General features: G+C 36.1%; 1 protein-coding gene across 1 annotated transcript in view; it reads right to left on the reverse strand.

Moving 5' to 3' along the window:
• Positions 1-21,934, reverse strand: part of LOC150094437 (uncharacterized) — a 230,436-nt gene that overhangs the window by 150,760 nt on the left and 57,742 nt on the right. Inside the window, exon 2 of the mRNA XM_090412231.1 lies at positions 11,578-11,801. Coding sequence (XP_090268357.1) covers positions 11,578-11,801 — 224 coding nt within the window. The remainder of the gene's footprint in view (positions 1-11,577; positions 11,802-21,934) is intronic.

Genomic DNA, 21,934 nt, shown 5'->3' on the forward strand with positions numbered 1-21,934 from the left:
ACAAGCTGCTGAGAACTAGAACAGCCACTGGCCAACATCTATATGCTGTCCAGCTCTAAACACACCAAACTAACTTCTCATCATCTTTCTTCATTCCATTCACTTCTATTCTTTGGAACAATCTCTCCCATACTGTGTTTTTTGGAACAATCTCTCCCATATGTTTCTTAAAGAGTGGGAGGTTGTACTCCACTGAGTACAACCTCCCACTCTTTAAGAAACATATCAAGAGACTACACTTTTCTTCTTAATGACTTGCCCACATGTGGCAATGTGGTGTTCTAGGTCCTGTGACCCTTCATGTATGGGGGGGGGGGGTTATCATATAAAAAAAATATACCATAACCCTGGTTTCTACATCAATATTCTAACTTACATAGTGAAAGAAAGCACAAAGCTCTTCAGTTCCATAAATACCCCCCCCCCTCTCTCTCTCTCTTTAAAGCTTGACTTTCTGCAGTTGAAATATCCCCATCATGAGGGCATCCTTCTCGGGGACTTCAATGTCCACAACTCACATTGGTACACCCTTCTCCAGTTTCATTGATCAAGCAGGCAGGGATGCTGAGGTGTTTGCCATCAGCAATGACCTATCTCAGATCATCAATCTTCCTACTAGAATACCTGACAAGCTCCTCCAATTTGCCAACACACTTGACCTCTTCATAATAATTCCCCTTCCATGTATGCTGTGGTTGTCGGTTCTCTTGGTAACTCGGACCACAACTTCATACAAGTCTCTTTTGCCACAGAACAACTTCCAACCACCAGTTCACAGTCTCGTGTCCTTTGACACTACAAGGGTGCTAACTGAGATGACCTCCTGACTTCTGTTCCTCCTTCCCATGGTCCGACTACTGCTTCAGTTCTTCCGATCCAAACACCTGCCCAGAGTAAATAACAGAAATTATCTTCACAGAATGAAGGCTTTCATCCCTTATTCCACTTCAAATTCTCAGCCACCATCAAAATTGTTTCTCAAAAAAGTGTGCCAATGCTGAATAAGAAAAAACCTCTACTCACCATAAATGGCTAAACCAAAACTCCAGCTGCCCGCTCTGCAGTTGCAACTATTGTAAAAGAATCATCACCAAGTCCGGCTTTGAAAGGGCCAAATGCTGCAAACTCACCTCCTGCCCAAATGGCAGTCGCTCCTTCTAGTCCCTTGGCAAGGCAACTGGGTGCAACTTCTGCCCACTGAGGTTTTCACCACTCTCACAACCACATGGAACTGCAGTTACCTCACCAAAAGACAAGGTCAGCTTACTTGCATCGGTCTTCTCTTTAAAGTTCCCCCCACCTATCAAGAATGGCTACCTTCATGTTGTCCATAGTCTTCTAACAAAATGAAATCCAAAGGATCCTCAATAACCTGAACACAAACAAGGCATCTGGTCCTGATGGTATTCTGCCTATTGTATTAAAAAATTGTGCCCCAGAACTAACAGCCATCCTGTATCACCTCTTCAATCTATTCTATTCAACTGGCATCTACCCTACAACATGGAGGCAGGTCCACATTCAGCCCATCCCAAAGAAAGGTGATAAAAGTTAACTAATGAACTACCATCCAATTGTACTCACTTCTGTTCTCTCTAAAATTATGGAGAAGGTCATCAGCAACCAACTCTTGAACCACCTAGAATAATACCAACTAACCAGTGACCAGCAGTATTGATTCTGCCACTTGTGATCTACAGTTGATCTTCTAGCCTTCACTACCCACCTCTGGCCATGATCAAGTCATGGAAAAATTTGGAGAAATTCATGTGGTTGTTCTTGACATTTCAAAGGCATTTGATCAGGTTTAGCACAGGGCCTACTTCACAAAGCCATCCTATGGTCTGCCTTCCTCACTCTGCATCTGGATTACCAACTTTCTCACTGGTCGCTGACCACATATCATAGTGGATGATTTACTCTCCTCAGATTTCCCCACCAATCCAGGAGTAAGTATCCCAGGATTCTTTTCTTTCACCCACTCTCTTCCTCTTGGATATAAATGACTTGCTCTCTCAGACTTCCAATCCTATCCATAGCTTTGCCAATGACAGTACACTCCATTCCTCCTTTTCATTTGACAAACCATGTAGTGTTCAAGTATTAGAATTTTCAAGTTCTACCATGACCAGTGACCTGAACTCAGATTTCCTAGTTATATCCCAGTGGGGCAAGAACAACCTTGTAAACTTCAATGCCACCAAAACTCAATCATGTCTGATCTCTTGCAAAAAAGAGCTCAGTGATACTGAGGTATCCAAACATGAGCAGATTTCTCTGCTCGGACTGACCTGCACCTCCGATCTTTCCTGGCACAACCACATTTCAACTATAGCTCCTGCAGCTGCCAAAAAACTTCATGTACTTTCTTGCACAAGACACCTTCACAGCTGCTAACATACAAAGCCCAAATCCACCCAGCACTGGAATATTGCTCCCATATTTGGGGTGGAGCACCAAAATCCACTCTAAGCTTGCTTGATTCTATTCAGAAGGAGGCAATCTAGCTAATTAATGATCACTCTCTCAAAGATGTTCAGTTTCTGCCTTGGGTCTCTTCCAGAGAGAATTTCATGGACGGTGCTCTACCAAATTGGCCACTATTATTCCTCAACTCTCCTCCAAAATCATTAAAACCAGAGCCACTGCTAACCAACACCCTTTTACAATTCATCTTGAAACTCACTGAACCAACTTCACTGCCCCCTCCTTCATCCCATCTACTTCTGTCCTTTAGAAGAAGACTGCAACCCTCAGTTGTTCAAAGCAAAATGTGAACAGATTCCTCCTTTCTTCTATTCCTCTTGTCTGCACATGGCACTAATATGCTATAGGTCTGGTGGCCTTTAGTGTATGGATCAGATAGATATATATATAAAATTAATATCTGGAAATCCAATGTCATTACCACAAATATCAAAATTCCAACACATTTCAATGTCTGGTATTCATTTCCTACTCTGCTGTTTAAGTTTCCTACAAAGAACAACTTTTCTTTTATTTCAGCTGTTTTCTTTAATGACACAAAAACTTCCTGCACTTCTTTGGGACCATAATAGATATGTCTCTTTGTACAATCCCCATTTTAATGCTTGTACATATCACTCTACTTGAGAATGCCTACCATTCACGATTGTTTTTCTAATTAGTGTTGAATACTATAGCTGCTCCTTTCTTTTCTTTGATCGTTATTGCCCAAATATCACATCTTGTGAAAATTTTACTGATATAAAATTTCAACCGCAGTATCAAAGTCATCTTCAGTACAATGACAGTGAGCAATGGAACACAAAATATAAATAACAGAAGCATTTTAAAAAGTGCCATCATGCTGTAAGATGATGACTGGTCAATAAAAATTCTAATTTAATTAAAGTGTGTGTGTGTGTGCGTGCATGTAAAAGAGAGAGAGAGAGAGAAATAATAATTAGGAATTAATAGAATACTGATACAATAATATTTCCCATTAAGGGGATAACAAAAACTATCAGATCTGTTTAAATATAGAGGATATAAAAAGCACTCACAGCTCTCTTTAAATAAATGTTCATAAGAATGTTCTAATCTTGTGTAAGAATTTAATTTTCTTCCAAATGACTATGCTTAGTAGACATGGTATTGTTACACCTGATATCTTAAGAATGTAAAATTCTAGCTATCATGGTGTAACATGAAGAATAAATAAATTAAAAACCCTGCATAAAAGATAATAGATGAATTAATTAAAAGAAAAAGAAATATTCTTGCATCCAATAAAATATATAAAATATAAAGGTGTTTGTTGAACTAACTAACAAAAAGAAAGAATATATTAATGTTGTAATATGATATAAAAGAGAAAATTTAACTAAATAAGACAGAAAAGGATTAGTCATAAGAGATGGTATGTGAGAGGCTAGAGATTAAAATATTAAGTAAGTTCATAGAGAAATTTTGGAAAGGGAATTAAGTTAGAGGCTAGCAAAAGAAAAACAACAGACTATCGCTCAGGGCCAATTCCTGGATTGAGACATCATTACGGGCTCGCCGACCAAACGACGTTCGCCACCCTAATTGGTCGGTGAAGTAAAATCAAGTAGGGGGCGGAGAAAAGAAGTTAAGGAAGGTGCCGTTAGGAGAGCAAGTATATGTGGGGGGGGGGGGGGGCACAGGAGAAGTAGGCTTTTAGACCCTTTTGGCTTTTCGTTCTGTTCCAGGAGAGTTCTTCGCAAGCTCCTTCGTATGGGTTTCACGGTGGTTTCCTGAGTGGCGAGATTGGAGTTATATCTCCATCGTCACAACACGGAAACAAAAGTGAACGGAATTTCAGTTCCGTATTTCCTATGTAAGAAGTGAAGAATGCCATATAGTCGAGGAAAAGAAAGCATATTCTTTGTGTTTCAACTTCAGTGACAACCACGAAAAAGGGAAAGCTGTAAAGAAATCGATATCCACGTCGTGAATTGCACAGCGTTATTTAGATGATTCAAAGTGTGTCCTGAATAACGAAAGGTAAAGACCACGTAGGCATAGTTCAATTCAAAAGGGAACTTAGGAGAAGCAGATTATCGTAGAGGTTATACCAGGATACTTCAATCAGAAAAAGATAGAGGCCCATATGGAAAACTCAGGAAAGAAAGGTACTGTAAATTATATCTCATGTTAACTAAGATTCGTCTGTATTAGTTATCATTATTCTAATACTGAACTGTTGAAGTGACCAAGAAAACAATACTAGGACTTTAGTATCTGACAGAATATATTGAAAGTAAGCTGGCTAGTGTTAATGTTATATGAGTAATTAAATGTCCTGAGAATTTTGCATGTCTTTTATATTGTATAAGAAAGTTTAAAATGTCATAGTTATGTGTTAGTGCAGTAAATGGTTTAGTTAAGCTACTTAAGTTTGGATAGTTAAATAGTGTGAATTAATCTTATATGTCCATGTCATATGAAGTTATGTGTTGAATGTGTATGGCGGCATGATCATAACACTCATTATAGGATCATAGCTTAATTATTTACGATAAGCTAATGTCAGTTTGTAAATATTTAGTATAACATTGAATTGAGTAATAACTAAAATTTGAATTGTACCATGTTAAGGAATTTAATAAACTTTTTGTCCAATGATAAAACAGTTGTCTGAAATTGCTGTCCAATGCACCACTTGAAAAATTATGAACCCAATCACGGGAAATTAATGTGTTAAGAAACGAGATAAAGTGTCACGACTGCAACATAGTTACACTTTCTGACATATTTTAGTTCTTTCTCCTTGTTTTTGTATAATATCTCAAACTAAATATCCCAAAAGGGCAGTATAATACAAATATTAGGGGTACTAAGAGGAGAAATAACTTAAGTATTAGTAAATTTTTTGGTGATATCTCGAGCATAGATAATAGTAGAACATAGATAAGCGGAAATTATTAGATAGAAAAAAAAAAATCGTAAAATGGGACACAACAGTATGTTTAGCTAAGCCAGACTGGTCAGATTCATGGTAACAGATAAAAGATTTATGTTCTTCACAGTAGACAGAAGCAGATGTACCTAATTATGTGAAATACAACAAGGTACAGGAACATGGGATATGGTAGATCCGAAAGTTAAGTGGAGAAAGTCACTTAACTTTAGGTGAAGAAAAGAAGGCTGAAATCATCCTGACAGGACAAAAGGAAACAACAATATTTAGAGGTCTCAGAACTTTAGCAATACGTTCAGATATTCCATTAACTTAAGGAAGAGGAATTCCGAGAAATTTCTTACTGAGGCATAGAGATTGGGAACCTAAAACTGTTAAATGCTTTGATGATGATGGACTTGCTGAAACCATCATTTTTCATCATCATCATCATGCGTATCAAGGATTTAGGCCTAGCATGGCCTGTTCTGGCCTTAGAAGTCATCCTTTTTCCTAATGGCTTGTACGTTAAGGCTTGTTTTGGTAATCTTTCTGTTTTCATTCTTTGAACATGTTCCATCCATTTATGTTTATATTTTTAAATTTTTTCTATTACTGGTTCTTGGTTTAATTCTTTCATAATTTCTTCATTTCTTTTTTGATCAAATAGGGTATACTTTGCAGTTTTCTCATAAACTTCATTTCTGCTGTTGTTAATGTTTGTTTGTCTTTTTGTTTAATTGTCCAGATTTCGCTTCCATACATTAAGACCGGTAGGGCTAATGTATTGTATACTTTCAGTCTGGTTTGTTTTTGAACTAGGTTTGGTTTAAATATAGAGTTAATTACACCTATTTTTTTTAAATATTTTGCAATTTTTACGTTTATATCTTTTTCATTTTCATATGTGATCACACATCCTAAGTAGTTTTTGATTTTTTCGTTGATATTATCATACCATAATCTTTGGATATCTCATTTAGATCTAAAATAGCTTTCTGTAAGTTATCTTCAGAATTTGTAATTATTATTTGGTCGTCGGCAAAGAGGAGAGTGTTTAAGTTTACTGTAGGAGAAAGTTTAATTCCTTGATGTAAATTTTTATTCCATTTTATTATTATTTCATTTAAGTAGGTATTAAAAAGAGTTGCCGAGAGGGGACATCCCTGTCGGACCCCTTGGTTTATCTCTCTCGTATATGATAGCTCGTGATTTAATCTTATTTGTATTTGATTATTTTCATATATACTTGTGATAGCTTTTAAGGTATTATTTGGTATTTGTCTTTCTTTTAATATGTTAAATAATATGTTTCTTTTAACTTTGTCAAATGCTTTTTCAAAGTCAATAAATGCAATATGTGTTTCTAAATTGTATTCTCTTCTTTTCTCTATTATTAATTTTAGGCAAAAGGCTGGGTCTATACATGATCGTCCTTTTCTAAATCCATTCTGTACTTCTAAAATAAAGTTTTCAGAATATTTCATTAGTTTTCTATTTAAGATTCTGCTATATATTTTGTAACAGGAATTTAGTATACTGATACCTCTATAGTTTTTAGGGTCATCTCTATTACCTTTTTTAAAGATAGGAATCACAATTGCTTTTTTCCATTCTATTGGGAGGATACCAGTTGAATAAATTTTATTTAAAAATAATAAGAGTCTTTCTTTGAATCTTGTTCTGCATATTTATATAGTTCTGAACCTAGCTTATCTTCTCCAGGTGATTTTCCATTTCTTGTTTCTTTCAGGCTGATTTCTAATTCTTCTTGAGTTATTTCCTTTTTATTTTCGTTAAATGTTTGCCAGTTGTCTTTTTTAAAATATTTGTCTGTCCACAGTTCTGTGTAGTAATTTAGAAATTCTTCTAATTTCAATTCAGTGTTTAATTTTATGTTTTCTTTGGTATCTGCATTTAAGTGTTTCAAAATCTTACATACATTGGGTCTTATTTTATATAAATCATGTTCTAAATTAGAAACAAATTTGTTCCATGATTCTCTGTCTTTTTCTGACTTCTCTTTTAGCTATGGCTCTTATTCTTTTATATTCTATTTCATCTTCTAATCTTTTACTGCTTAACCATTTGTGATAGGCTTCTTTTTTCTTTTTGATTATTTCTTTGATCGTATCATCCCAGATCGTCAGTTTTTTCCTTTTATTGAATTTTTTCCTAAACTTTCCTAAGCTTTCATTTGCTGCTGCATTTAGTATCGTTTTTATATTAAGCCATTCTATTTCTATTTCTTCATTTTGTTTTATCTAGATATTGGTTAATTCTTTGTTCATATAGCCATTGTACATTTGTGTCATTCACTGAAGGCTGTCTCAATCCCCCCAATATAATATCATTTCAAGCCTTGCTGGAACAGCCTGAGGTTGTAGTGCAGATGTCCTAAGATCGGCTGCACTAGCCCTCGCATTCTATGCAGCAGAATATTGTTCCCCTGTCTGGGAAAGAAGTACACACACTAACATTATAGACATCCAGCTAAACTCTACCATGTGCACAATTAGTGGGACAGTGAGAAGCACCCCCCCCCCTCTCTCCTGGCTGCCTGTTCTATCTAACATTGCTCCAACACACATATGGAGAAGACAAACCTCGATTAAGGAATTTAATAAAGCAATGAGCAACCCACTCCTGCCCCTACGCCAGACTCTCATAAACTCACCTAATCTTCACCTCAAATCTAGAAAGCCTCTTCAGCTGCACTGCCATCAATATCTGACATATGGAGAAGATACTGGTTCAACAACCTCCCAACAAACAGCTTCCTGGTAGACGATCCCTGTGCTGCGCATCCTGGTTTTGATCTTCCTAGGAAGATTTGGTCTCAATAAACAGGATCAGAACTAGTCAGGCAAGATGTGGCTACCTTCTACACAAATGGGGGCTGCCATATCACCCTTATTGTGATTGTTCTCCCATGGCCCAGACAATTACTCATATTGTGTACTTGATTATATTGACTGCCCAAGGTGCCAATTTCACGGTGGTGGCCTACAGGACATCCACAAGGTGACACATGAGGCCTTGAATTGGCTTTCCAACCTGGAAATTGACCTGTAGTTGGTATGGTGGCGGTGGTTATGGAGGAAACAGAAGATCACGGTCCCGTCTCACCACGAAAACGTTATTCTCGTAGTCACTCTCATAGTCCTCATCATAGTATCAGCAGAACTCCTCCTCATGTTAGAAGATGATGATACAACGTGAAATGGGCCTCCTCTAATGGATTAAGTTTTCTCACACAAGACACAACTGCTCTCTAATTAAACCTCAGATACAGCTACATTTATGTTGTGAAGTGTTGTGAGAACATGCAGCCTTGTCATACTTTTTGTAGCAGGACGATAATTTCCCTGGCTTGATTATGACAAGTTACTTTTGCTTTATTTTTTTAAAAAAAGGAAAGACTTAGAAAGCAAGTTGTGCATTTTTATGTAATGAACTTTTATATGTTAAGATTTTCATCATTTGTTTCTGGAAATTGTGATTGCACTTTTAACTTACCAGTTTCATGTAGCCATAAGCATAAATAAATAAATAACACGATTCCTTAACTAAACTGAATAACTGAATTGCCTCCGTAGCGCAATTGGAAGAATGACGGTACATTGCGCCCTTCGATTGGAATAGGCCTAAGTTCGATTCTCGTTGTGTGGGTTAGACGGAGGTAGCAGGGTTTTTCCCTCCCGGAAACTCGGGTTTTTCATCCCGCATACAAGCAAATCGGCCCTTCAGAACACATGCAATTTATAGACATAGAACACCAGTTGTGGTGGAGGTGGGTGGTAGATGGCATTGATTCATAGTAGAGGTTCGGTGTAGTGGTTGAGACAGTTGTAGGTGTCCTCCCACAATGAATCTTCGGACTCCTTGGAGGCGTCAGGAATAATAATAATAATAATAATAACTCCTGCAACAGAATAAGTAAAGCTGGTACAGCAGGAGGTGAACTGAAAAAAAAATTACATGAAATAAGAAAGAAATTAGTCAAACAATAAACTAGCTGTATAAGAGACAGTATTCAAACAAATATGAACTTGTGGATCTGATAGTGGGATTAGAAATAATAAAGCAGTTGATCAAAGACTACAGACCATAGATATGAGGGTTCTGAGAAAAATTAGGGAAGTGAAAACAGATGGCATCAATCGTAGAATTATATTAAAATTAAGATATTAGAAAGGAACTTGACATTGTTACATTTCAGGAATGAACTGAACTCGGGGGGGGGGGGGGGGTAGTCAATAAATAGAAAAAGAGAGGAAAGCCTAGTAAAACTGATGTTTGATGACAGGAAGGAGATCCAGAGTAAACCCAAGATCTAGGTGGAATGATCAATTAAAAGTGCCTTAGAAGACTGAAATAAAATATTTGACATTGTTGGAGTTGCTGACAAATAACAGACTAATTTGGAGGAATATTGCTGATAGAATGTTAGCAATCATGTAGTACTATCTTAGTATTCAGCATACTTTTGAAGGTACATATATCAGGAATTTTTATTATTATTATTACATGATGTCCGTGCGGTTAGCCTAGTGGCTTTGTGCTTCGCAACCATATGCCTGGGGAAGGAATGTCCTAGGTTCGATTCTTGTCAACGACGTGAGGAACTGAAGGATCTTCCTCAGTCATAGCCAAGTTAGCTAGTCTTGGGCATGGACAGGAGGGTTTTTTCGGCCAGTTTATCTGGTGTTTTTCATCCTGCAAGCAGGCAAACTGGTCTGAAGACATATGGATTACAGTCAGCAATACTGACCCAGCTATAGGTCTGATTCATCAGCCTATGCCAGTTCTGGAGCCCGGATAAAATTTGGGGGGGACTAGATGGTACCATGAACTCCCGTAAAAAAAGGGGGGAACGCAGTATCATCACATGGAATTTATTTATTACATGATACCTCCAGGGAGTCCAAAGACTCATCGAGGGAGAGTACCTACTCCACAACTTTCCGTCTCCACCACTCAATCCACCAACTACAATGAACCACAACTACTTTCATCATATACACCACTGCCATCTACTGCCGACCACCACCACCAGTATTTTCACAGGCAATCACAAACATCCATGCCCACGGCAGGATTCAGACATGCAGCCTTTTGGCTGGAGAGCAGATATTCTAACCACTTGGCCAACCAGGCCGGCAGCAATGATCAGCTCCTCAACTGAAATAGGCACAGTTATATCGTGATATCTATGAAATAAAAAGATGTTCAGAGGTAAGTATTTAAGACTGCATTGAGATTGTAAAACTGACAAAAACTGAACAGACAAGTATGAACTGCAAATTATAGAGGAGTGGTGATGGAAGCTCACTAGATCACAAGAGAAGCTTGTCATAAAGATGAATGTAAGATTTTTTAGGGTTGTAGAAGAACAAGATATCATTTCTAGAAGCTGTTTAAGGTTATTGCCAGCAAAAGAATGAGAAACAAATATCTAAATTGAGTGTGGTTGGTGAATGTCAAGTGTCATCAGAGGGGGTGGTAAGTGTATCAATGCTGAATGAATATGAAGTGAGTTATGACAGGCACTGTCTGCAGTATAAACTGTCACTCTACGTGGACAATAATGCTCCTTCTCATCAATCTAAGACTTTGTGGAGATATACAATAACACAGCAGTAATCTACACTAATATATTGCAGTTATGTACTTAGGTTCCATAATCTTCATAAATGTTGTATGAATGCTCAAGGTAATTACATTTTGAAGTGCATTTCATAAAATGCACAGTACACACCAGATTCATTTTGTCTATTCATATAGCCTGGATGGATTTTACTAAATTTCAGTATTCTGAATTCTTACTGAAATTTGCTATCTAAATTGTGGTTTACATCAAACTATTTAAGAGTGAGTTAGTGTGTGTGGCAAATTACAACATTTGCCACACACACACACGTACACAAATGTGTAATTGATTGAGTCATACAAATTGAACCTTTGTATGACTCTCAATCAATTCCACACTTATTCTGCATTGTATTCTAAAATCTGCTTTTTTTATGTTTTAAGACATTCACAATATATATTTTAAGATTATTCAAGATTATTTAAATTCTAGATCAAATATACAAAAAGTGTTGAACATACTAAAATAAATTGCTAAAGGTTAAAACTGGTTAAGATTTATTTAAAGGGATGAATGTATGAATTTAAAAATTATTTACCCTTTAAACCTCTGAACAGTTGATTTCTGTACTGATGGTGATTCAGAATGAGCAAATGATGTGTTCTCAGATGACTGAGAATTTGTATCATCATCAATTAGTAATGTATCTAGCTCAGATAAGTCTGATAAACCTTTAACAGGAGTTAATATTTTATCATCTTCATAATTTTGATCAGGAAATACTGACAGCTGCTTTCCCACTTGGTGAAGTTGTTCTTTAAGCTGTTACAAAAATGGAAACAGATGAAGGATATTATAATTCATTTGATGTCAACTTTACCTTTTGAATTAAACATAGTGGTAATTTTTTTTTTAAAAAAAAAGGTAGGTGATCAAGTTAGAGTATGAATAAAAAAAAAATAAATATTCTGAGTCAAAATCCACTGAAGAAATTAACAGCAGCATGTAAACAGGTGTTAAAATCAAATAGTAATTTGGGCGGGTGAAAAAGATTTGCCAATTCTCTGCATATTATCTGAAATAAGTTTTACTTGGCTTTAGTTTAGATATTTAAAGTAAAGCTCTTTCTTCTTCAAAATGCACAAATTTTGAGAATGTGAGCAACTGACAGACACAGGAAGGTTATTATTATTATTTTGGTGGTATCTTCATGCAGTCAAAGACTCGTCATGGGAGACCCACTCTAACCACTGTTCAAGACAATACTTATCATACCTCTTCTTGAACTCATTCTCTGATTACACAGCACTCCGAACCACCTTTGACAGCCCATTCTACCCATTCACTTCTATCAGAAGAAAAAAATTAAAAATTACAGATACCAAGCAATTTTAAACCTGGTTTTACTCCATTTTTCCCAAGTAAGCAAACAGACAAAAATGTCAAATTTGCGCCTGCAATTTATGCAAGACTAGCTGATCCTACAGGTAGTGCAAGACCAAGGCAACTCGTGGTAAAGGTGGAGCGAGCTCCGATCACTAATCTTAATATTTACCCTTAATGCCAAAACACATCTCCAAGAAGGAGATGTATGATGTTTTGTATTAAAGGCAAGGGGCCACTACCCAGACCGGTTTCGACCTTTATTGAGGTCTCATCAGTGGGAGCCAGGCTAGAAATACCAAGATTTAGTAATGCAGAGCTCGTAAGTACTTTACCAAAACAAGTTACCATAAGGTGTTATAACCTTATTAAATAAAAATCTCAGGAGGAGATATAAATGTAGAAAGTATTTTTAACTTGGGTATAGTTAAAACTATACCTTGGGTATAGTTTTATTGGGTGTAGTAAACTATACTTGGGTATAGTTATAACTATACCCAAGTTAAAAATACTTTCTACATATATATATATATATATATGTTTGTTTTTTTTTTTGCTCCTAAAAATCAAGATGTAAGAGGAAGAATAATTCAGTACAAAATATTATTTATTGGAATCGCGTTTAATTTAAATGTCTATTAGTAAAATTTTCGGCTAAGTTTCATAGCTATTGTGAATACAATTATAGGAAATCACAAGAAAGAGAGAACAACAATTCAATTGAAAGTGCGTGATATTATGTACATTATTGGCTGTAGGAGAATAGCACCTTCTGCATTAATATTCAAAATAAATTACAATAAAATAATTTAGTTAATTATTTTTGAACATAAACCAAAAAAATCAATTGCAAATTAAGGAACCAAGCTTCCTAAAATTGTGAAAGTTTTAGGCAATAGTTTTTGTTAGTGTTTAGCTGCGAAGCACACCTTTTCTTGTACAGTCTTTCCAGAAGAAAATAACTTTTGTGCAACACTTTGGTTTTGTTCTGCTGAATCCTGTGTTTGTGGATAATGCATGAATTGCTAAACTGGATTTGTTGAGATCTTTAAGCCACAAGAAGAGAGGATTCTGTAAACTCCAGTATAAGAAAGAGGAAGATATTTGTCTTTAGATATGATAAGGAAGGTACACCTATTAAATTTGCGAAGTGGGCAGAAAGAGACTTGGAAGTTAATTTTTTGAAGTAGTCTTGCTATTTTTTTTTATTAAAGTTCTTTAACATATGGGACACAAATTCTGGTAATTTCTTCTTGAGGCAGGTGACAACTATAATTATTGATTAATTTTTTAATAGCTTTTGCATTATAATCATTAGAGATAAAGGTAGTTCTGATAATAAACAGTTCCTTAAGTTTTAAAAGAGGTATACCGTGAGTAGACACATCGATAACACTGAATATTTTTGTTACCTTTCGACCGTTCAGCAAAACTCCACCTTTCTCACTTCTCCTAAGGACAAGGTTCCACACCTTAATTATCCAGGTGTCTATCAGATTCCGTGCTCTTGTGGATTATCTTATTTCAGACAAACAAAAAGATCTGCCTCTATTCGACTAGAAGAACACCAATCTTATATTAAATACTTTAAAACTGAAAAGCAACTGACACAATGAAAAAGGAAAAGTTGGTCCTTGTTGGGGATCTAAATAGCAGAGTAGGAAATGATTGTGAGACATACAAAAATATTTTGGGAAAATTTGGAGAAAAGAGCAAAGCTAATAATAATGGCAAATATCTGTTGGATTTCTGCTCAGGGCATGGACTGGTTATTACTAACACCATGTTCCAACATAAAAATGTGCACAAATTCACAAGGAAAAAAGAGGCTAGGAATAAGAAAAGTTTCATTGACTATGTTATTGTTGATAGTGAAGTTTCCTCCCTGGTGCAGGACACCAGAGTGTACAGAGGATTTGAAATTAGAAGTGATCACTATTTAGTCTTGAGCAGGATAAAATTGAATTTCATATTGAAAAGAATAACATGTAAGAAAGTTTTAAAGTGAATAAAAGTTGAGCAGCTCTCAGATGTGAACTGTAGACTAAAATACAGAAAGATTATTGAAAAGAAAATGAAAGAGTTTGAGAACAGGAATCAAACCTTGGACATTCAGTGGCAAACTCTGAAGAAAACATTGATTGATTCTGCCAGAGAGGCATGTGGTGAGGTTGTGTGCAAGGATAAAAAAATCAGAACTCCCTGGTGGACACAGGAAGTTAAAGAGGCAGTGAAGGAAAAGAAGAAAGCATATCAAAAGTTCCTGGCAAATAAGTCAGCTTTTACTCTTACAGAATACAGAGACAAATGTAAGAAAGCTAAACAGTGTGTAAAACTAGCTAAACAAAAGTCATGGGAGGACTTTGGCAAGAATATAGAAAATAAATATCAAGAAGATGGCAAACTATTCTGGAGGTTGTTGAAGAAGCTTAGGAATAGAGGAAAGAGTGCTGTAAAAGGAGTTAGAGATGATAAAGGTGACATGAAAACAGGAGAAAAAGATATCCTTGAAGTATGGAGTAATTACTTTGAAAAACTGCTAAATGAAACAAGCAGTGATGACAGCACAGTGATAAAAAACACTGACCAGGCATGCAGTCAGGAATACATATCCATACTTGAAGTAGAAAAAGCCATCAAAGGCTTGAAATGTGGAAAGGCAGCAGGAGTGGATGATATTCGACCAGAAATGCTGAAGTATGGTGGTATAAAAGTCTTACAGTGGCAGCACTGCATAGTTCAGAAAGCCTGGACAGAGGGACGAATTGCCGATGATTGGAGTAGAGCTCTCATAGTACCCATATATAAAAAGGGAAATAAAACTGAATGTGAGAATTACAGAGGTATTTCCCTACTGAGTGTTCCTGGCAAGATCTATGCAAGTATATTTGAGAAACGGTTGAGAAGAATTGTGGAAGAAAAGCTTGGTGAAGAACAAGCTGTATTCAAGCCAAATAGAGGCTGTCAGGATCAGATCTTCACTTTACGACAAATAGTCGAGATAGCATGGGAATATAACAAAGATTTGTATTTAAGTTTTGTCGATCTGGAAAAGGCATATGACAAGGTGCCAAGAAAGAAGCTATTCAATACGCTGCAGTTATATGGTGTCAACGGGGCATTATATCAAGCAATACTTAGTCTTTATTTGAGTAGTAAGTCAGCAGTTAGAATTGAAGGAAGTACAGGAAGATGGTTTAATGTTAAATCTGGTGTGAGACAAGGATGTACATTATCCCCTCTGTTATTTATTATCTATATAGATCACATTATGAAGGAAAGTGGTATTAAACCTGATATCAAAATTGGAGATGTTAATGTCAGCTCTTTGCTTTATGCGGATGATGTTATACTTCTAAATAAATCCGCTACAAGTCTGCAAGATTCTCTGACTAAATTGAATAGCTGTTGTAATAGATATGGTATGAAGGTCAGCAATAAAAAGACAAAGACAATGAAAATAGGCAGAATCATTGAAAATGTCAACTGTGTTGTGAATGGAGAACCTGTGGAACAAGTAAAACATTTCAGCTACTTAGGCATGATTTTTACTGAAGATGGTAAATTAAATATAGAAATAGACAACAGAATCAGCAAAGTTGGTATGGTGGGAAGTCAACTGAATAAATTCATATGGAATAATAGAGAAATTAGTCGGAACACTAAATTAGCTGTATACAAGACAGTGTTCAAACCAGTTTTAACTTATGGATCTGAGAACTGGGTCAGAAGTAAAACACTTGATCAAAGACTAGAGACCGCAGATATGAGAGTCATGAGAAAGATTAGAGGCGTGAACAGATGGCATTAATGGCAATATCATATTAAAAATGAGGATATTAGGAAAGAACTTGACATTGTCAGCATCCAGGAATGCATTAGCAGAGCTAATCTCAGGTGGTATGGTGACTTAAACAGAATGGGAGAGGAAAGATTAGCAAAACAAGTGTTCTCTGCCAGGTTGCCAGGAAAACGACCCAGAGGAAGACCAAGATATAGGTGGGAGTGATACGGTACAAAGTGCCTTAGATGATAGAAATATAAAATCTGATAATGTTGGAGTCTTGACAAGTAACAGACTGATTTGGAGGAAAATTGTAGATAGGAAGTTAGTAATGATGTAATTTTTTCATGTAGTACTGTCATATCCTGTACACCCCTTGAGGGTACATGGCAGGAATTTGATGATGAAGTCTGGACTTGCAGAACATGCCATCTTCACTAGACATAGAGTTCATTGGAGAAAGACAAGAGTCCTTCACAAAAGTCGGTTCCTCATGGAACACCTTTATAAAGAAACGTGAAACTTTACTTCATTCTCCTAACTTAAACAGATCCAACAGCTTATGTCTATCCCCTTTATGGGAGATAGTACTTTATAAATCAGCTAATCTTTCCTAACTTTTTATTGAATACATATTATTATTTTTTTTTTTTTTGTTAGGAAATTTATTGATCATACTATTAAATAATCTTTTTACGTGAGTTTTCCATTATTAATTTTAAACAGTTCTTTGTTTAGAAGAGAATCTGTAGAACATATTTTATGAGCTCTGTTGACTAAGGATTTGATTACACCATAGTTTCCAGAAAAGGAACACAATTGTTATCTTCTACTTCAAGGGTAAATTTGATTCTTGGTTTTATTGAATTAATTTTTTCAAGAAATTCATGAAAATCAGACAAGGAGGCGTTCCATATAGCAAACACATCATCAACATATCTGTATCAAATCGATGGTTTAGGTGGAAACACGTCCATAACATGTTGTTTGAAATGTTCCATAAAGTAATTAGTTCGAGTTGGGGAACCCTCTATCTGTTTGTGCAGTTTGTTCTGGCTCCTAAAGTCCTGAATTAATGACAAAGTCAAATAATTTTACATCAGGAGGAAATCATTATGAAGTAATTCAATTGTATCAGTCAGAGGGGTATTTGTAAAGAGCGAGACGACATCACACTTACCAGAAGATCTGTGGGTTGTAAGGATAATCCCGAAATTTCATTTTTAAAACTATTAAATTTTTTTATAAAGGAAATAGAATTTCCCATAAATGCAGAAAAATTGGATAGGTATTTTGAGACTTTATGTGTTGGCCATTCTAAGAAGCTCACAATAGGTCTTAATGGCACATTTTCATTATGCAATTAGGAAGGCCATACAGTTTTGGAGCAAAAGCATGATGAACGTTTAGAATTTTTACATTTTCTTCATCCGAAGAATGAACTTCTCTCAAGAGGCTGTTAAGTTTATTGATTTGTGATTGAGTTGGGTCTCTATCAATGCTTCTGTACATAGAATGATATCAAAGTAGAAGATTGTTTTCTAAAATAATTGTTCTCATTATGAACTGCAACTGCTCGACCTTTTTCTGCCTTAGAAATAATTTACATTTTAGAGAAGATAAGACTTGAAATTCTTTTTTTAGATAGATTACATTAAGAAATATGACAATAAATAAATAACATAATATCACATGCTTTCAATTGAATTGTTATATTTTTTGTGTTTTCCTATAATTGTACTGACAATGGCTATGAAACTTAGCTGAAAATTTTACAAATAAAGACATTTAAATTAAATGTGATTCTGGTAATAATATTTTATGAGCAAAAAATATAGTCCTAGCACCCTTGCTAACCACACACTTATACAATTTCTTGGGGGTGACTCCTTGTTCTCTCCTGCTATGTTATAAAAAAAAAAGTTTCAGTGTTAATCTTATAATACCTCTTTAATAAGTTATATGTTTCTATCATGTTTCTCCTTTTTGTTTATTTCTAAAGTCCAGTATGGTCTTTGGAGCACACAGACCTTTAATTTATCCATATAAGGAGCATTCCATAGACCTATCACAATATTGGTCACTCAATTCTGGATCCTCTCCACAACTTCTTCATCTACATGGAATACAGGTGACCAGGTCTGTGTACCCAAATGTGGCCTTATTAAAACCTTAAAAATTGGAATAATAATCCTATCTCTGCTTGTCAGTGTGTTCTTCAAAGGCCATGTAATTCAATGAGCTATTTTGGCCACCTTTGCAATATGTCCTTTAAACTTCAACCTCCTGCAGCTAGCTACATCAATGTAGTGCACAGCTTGTAATCTCCTCATCCCAAAGTGCATGAACTTACACACGGTCACATAAAACTATCACTTTTCCAAGCTTTGCACCATTGGTAACCAAATGAATATTTCCCTATAAATCATTTCTTATATCAATGATGTACCAGCAAACCAAGTACTGAAACAGCAGTAGACCAAGTAATGAGCTAGTACATCACTTGTCATCTACCTTCTCCCAGACTCAACATCATCACCTTTTCTCCACTTCAAGCTTCATATCTACCCCCATTTGCTCCCAATTTATGCAACAGAGTTCTACATGGTATCCTATCAAATTCATCTGTGAAATATCAATGAGTAGCCATTTCTTTTATCCAACTCAACTGTCACTTTATTAAAAATGTAAGCAAAATTTAAAAAGCTAGACTTATCATCACAAACCATGCTGGTCCCTGTAAAGTATTCCAATCCTTGTCCTTTCAGCCCTCAATCTTGTCTTTTAACAACTTCTCCAATACCTTAATCCCCACTCCTGAGATATTAACTGCCTATAATTTGCTACCTTTTTCTTAGAGACTCCTTTATGCAGTGGAATTTTGCCTGCTTTTCACTTCCTAGGCTCTTTCCCAAACTGAGACTTAAGTGGCTTAGTCAGAGAATATGCTAATTCCCTTGCACATTCTCATAATACACAGCTGATATGCCATCTAATTCCATGGCTATGTTGCATTAAGGTTCTGCAGTATTGTAAGCACTTCCAATTCACCAACCTCTATTTCACAATGGGAGAGTGGTACTGTAATATCCCACCATCCCTTAGATGGCACATCCTTGCAAAATGATCATTCAGTAACTGTACTATTGCATGTGCTTCTGTTATATCCCTACCATCAGAACTGGTTGATGTCATCCTTCCAGTCATTCTTCCTTTTACTTACTATCCTTGGTATTTCCTTTAGCCTCATTAGCCAGCTTCTTTTCATAATTTGCTTTGGCTTTCCTTACCATACAGGTCATCTTTCTTGCCCATGCCTTGTACTACTTATGGGGTTTCTAATCACCTTTTTCTGCACTTCAATGATGCTGTTCATCCCATTTAACACTTACTAGATTTATGCTCCTGACTGAATATACAGTCTGATACTACTTTTCTCTAACAACCATGATCAGTGGTGCACCCAGGGAGGGGGGCCAAAAATCGTTTCCTAATTAAAATTATTATTTTTATTTATATTGTGTCATGTCTTCTATTTCTATACTACTTATGAATTAGCGGTCACATAAGGTGGGAATACCCTATAGCTCTCGGAAATCACGGCCACTGATGAATGCAAGGCGAACGAAGTATTGCTCCGTCGACCAAGCGCTACTTCGTTTGCCCGAGCCGGGCCAAAGGAGATCATGGGTATCATGTATTGTCGATCACTGCATATGCTGTCATAGGTTGTACGCAATGCATAGTGTGTATTCTCAAATCATATACTTAACTCGGCTCCCCCTCCCCAAGATTAAATCTTGAGTGCTCGGCACCCCCAAGATTAAATCCCGAGTGTGCCACTGACCATGATAATATCTTTTACTTCCAAATTCTTATATGGCAGAGCTCCAACTCCTCAGTTAGCCTTATAATTCCACATAGACCTCTACTAGACATGCAGAATTTTCTTATGAAATCTTTCAGGTCAAGACCACATGACTGCTCTCCACATGTGGAAGTATAGTATGGCTATATTAGTTAACACTAAGTTCTTTGGTGCCATGACCAGATCAAGCATTTTCAAAACTTGTGACACAATCGTTGTCTCAAATAATTATTTCTTGGTAGCTATATAAATTCCATTTCTTTCCCTCCCTGTGACTGTTCCTGCTTCCAATTTATGTCCTCATAGTTGAAGTCTCCCATAATAATTACTCATCCTACATGCATTGTGCCAAAGCATGCCATCCACATTCTCCCTTTTATCGCCTGGCTTATAGCAGCAACCAAGTATATATTTCAGTGTGTGCATGTGTATATTTGCAATAATAAAATTATTTCTTTTTCTTGTGAATATGTTTCTAATAATCATTACTATGTCACAAGAGCCATTAAACACTTGAAAAAACTCAAATATATATATTTCATCCTGCTGGTCTCTACTAACACCAGACAGTCTCAAATCGACTGATCTATGCCTCCCTGTACTGGTGAACTTCACTTTTGGGCTTCGATTCATCTGCTATTATTATCTCCTCTCACATTCCGAAAATACTACATTTCTTGCATTCTATCTCTTATGATTACATCATCTCTACCAACCGAATCATATTAATGCCTGTAACTTCTGGCTAAGTTGAATTAACCAATGCCAAAATTTCCTTTCTCTTCATCTAGATACTTCCAAGCATTAGTATACATAAATTGCAATGTCCCATTTATCTCATAATCTTCCTTACACCTTGTGTTAATTATCCAAATAATGTTAAGAACCTGAGCTACATTCAACAACATGTGATCACAGTCTCACTCACTCATTCAACTCTAGGATGTCACACCCACATTAACCAAACACCCCTATTTCTCTGGCTCTGTACTTGTGAACTCTCAATGAACAACAGTCCCTCAAAACACCTAACACCAAATCCATTCAAATGCCAGCATCTGCCTTTTATAAGTTCCATCATCTACATCCACAAACTCCATACCATTCCTCCTGTACACTTGTTCATAATTGTAGTCCTCTCAGCTCACCTCTATCATACTGTGGCAGCAGATTCAAAATCTTTACACACACACACTCTCTCTCTCTCTCTCCTTCCTTATTCACTTATCACAATAACTCTTTCTTATTTTCTCACATATCACTTTTCACCTGCTGGAGCATTAATACCCACCAAAATCATAATCTCTTTAATTTTCCCTCTCCGCATCTCTACAACATCGATAACAATCTTAATCTTGGCCTATGAAAAACAATTTTGTCATACTCTCCTCAAGCGCTCCTCTTATCATTGAATCTCCAAACAAAACTCATACTATACATTCTCTCCCTTTGCATCTTTCCCCCCCTTTCTCTCCTTCTGTTTCTTTGAGTCTTCCCTTACTGCCAACAGACCACTTGCATTTTTTTTTAATGGAAATAAAAAATTTATTCTATCAAAAACTAGTTACAGATGCACAATGACTATAATTAAGCAAAATGAAGTCAGTTTACATTTACAACTGGTTTGATTTAGATTTAATAGGACACAGTGTTCTTAGTTCAACATCTAGCTCTATTTTTCAACTCTCATAAGAAGCATAAAAAAAGTGCAAGAAAAAACACAGGCAGAATTAACAACTTTATGAACCACTAAATAAACCTGCTGTAAATTACAGCTGGTTTACTCACAAATTCACAGCTTTATTTTCACTAATAAAGAATACTGCTTTCTTATTACAACTCACGAGATTCATACTTTTAGCATTTAACACTGACAAATAAATTCACATCAAGAGGCTCTTATCACCATTGGTTGATGAG

This window comes from Typopeltis vanoorti, chromosome 22 (assembly GCF_054136105.1).
Source record: "Typopeltis vanoorti isolate ZY-2024b chromosome 22, IOZ_Tvanoo_1.0, whole genome shotgun sequence".
Lineage (NCBI taxonomy): Eukaryota > Metazoa > Arthropoda > Arachnida > Uropygi > Thelyphonidae > Typopeltis > Typopeltis vanoorti.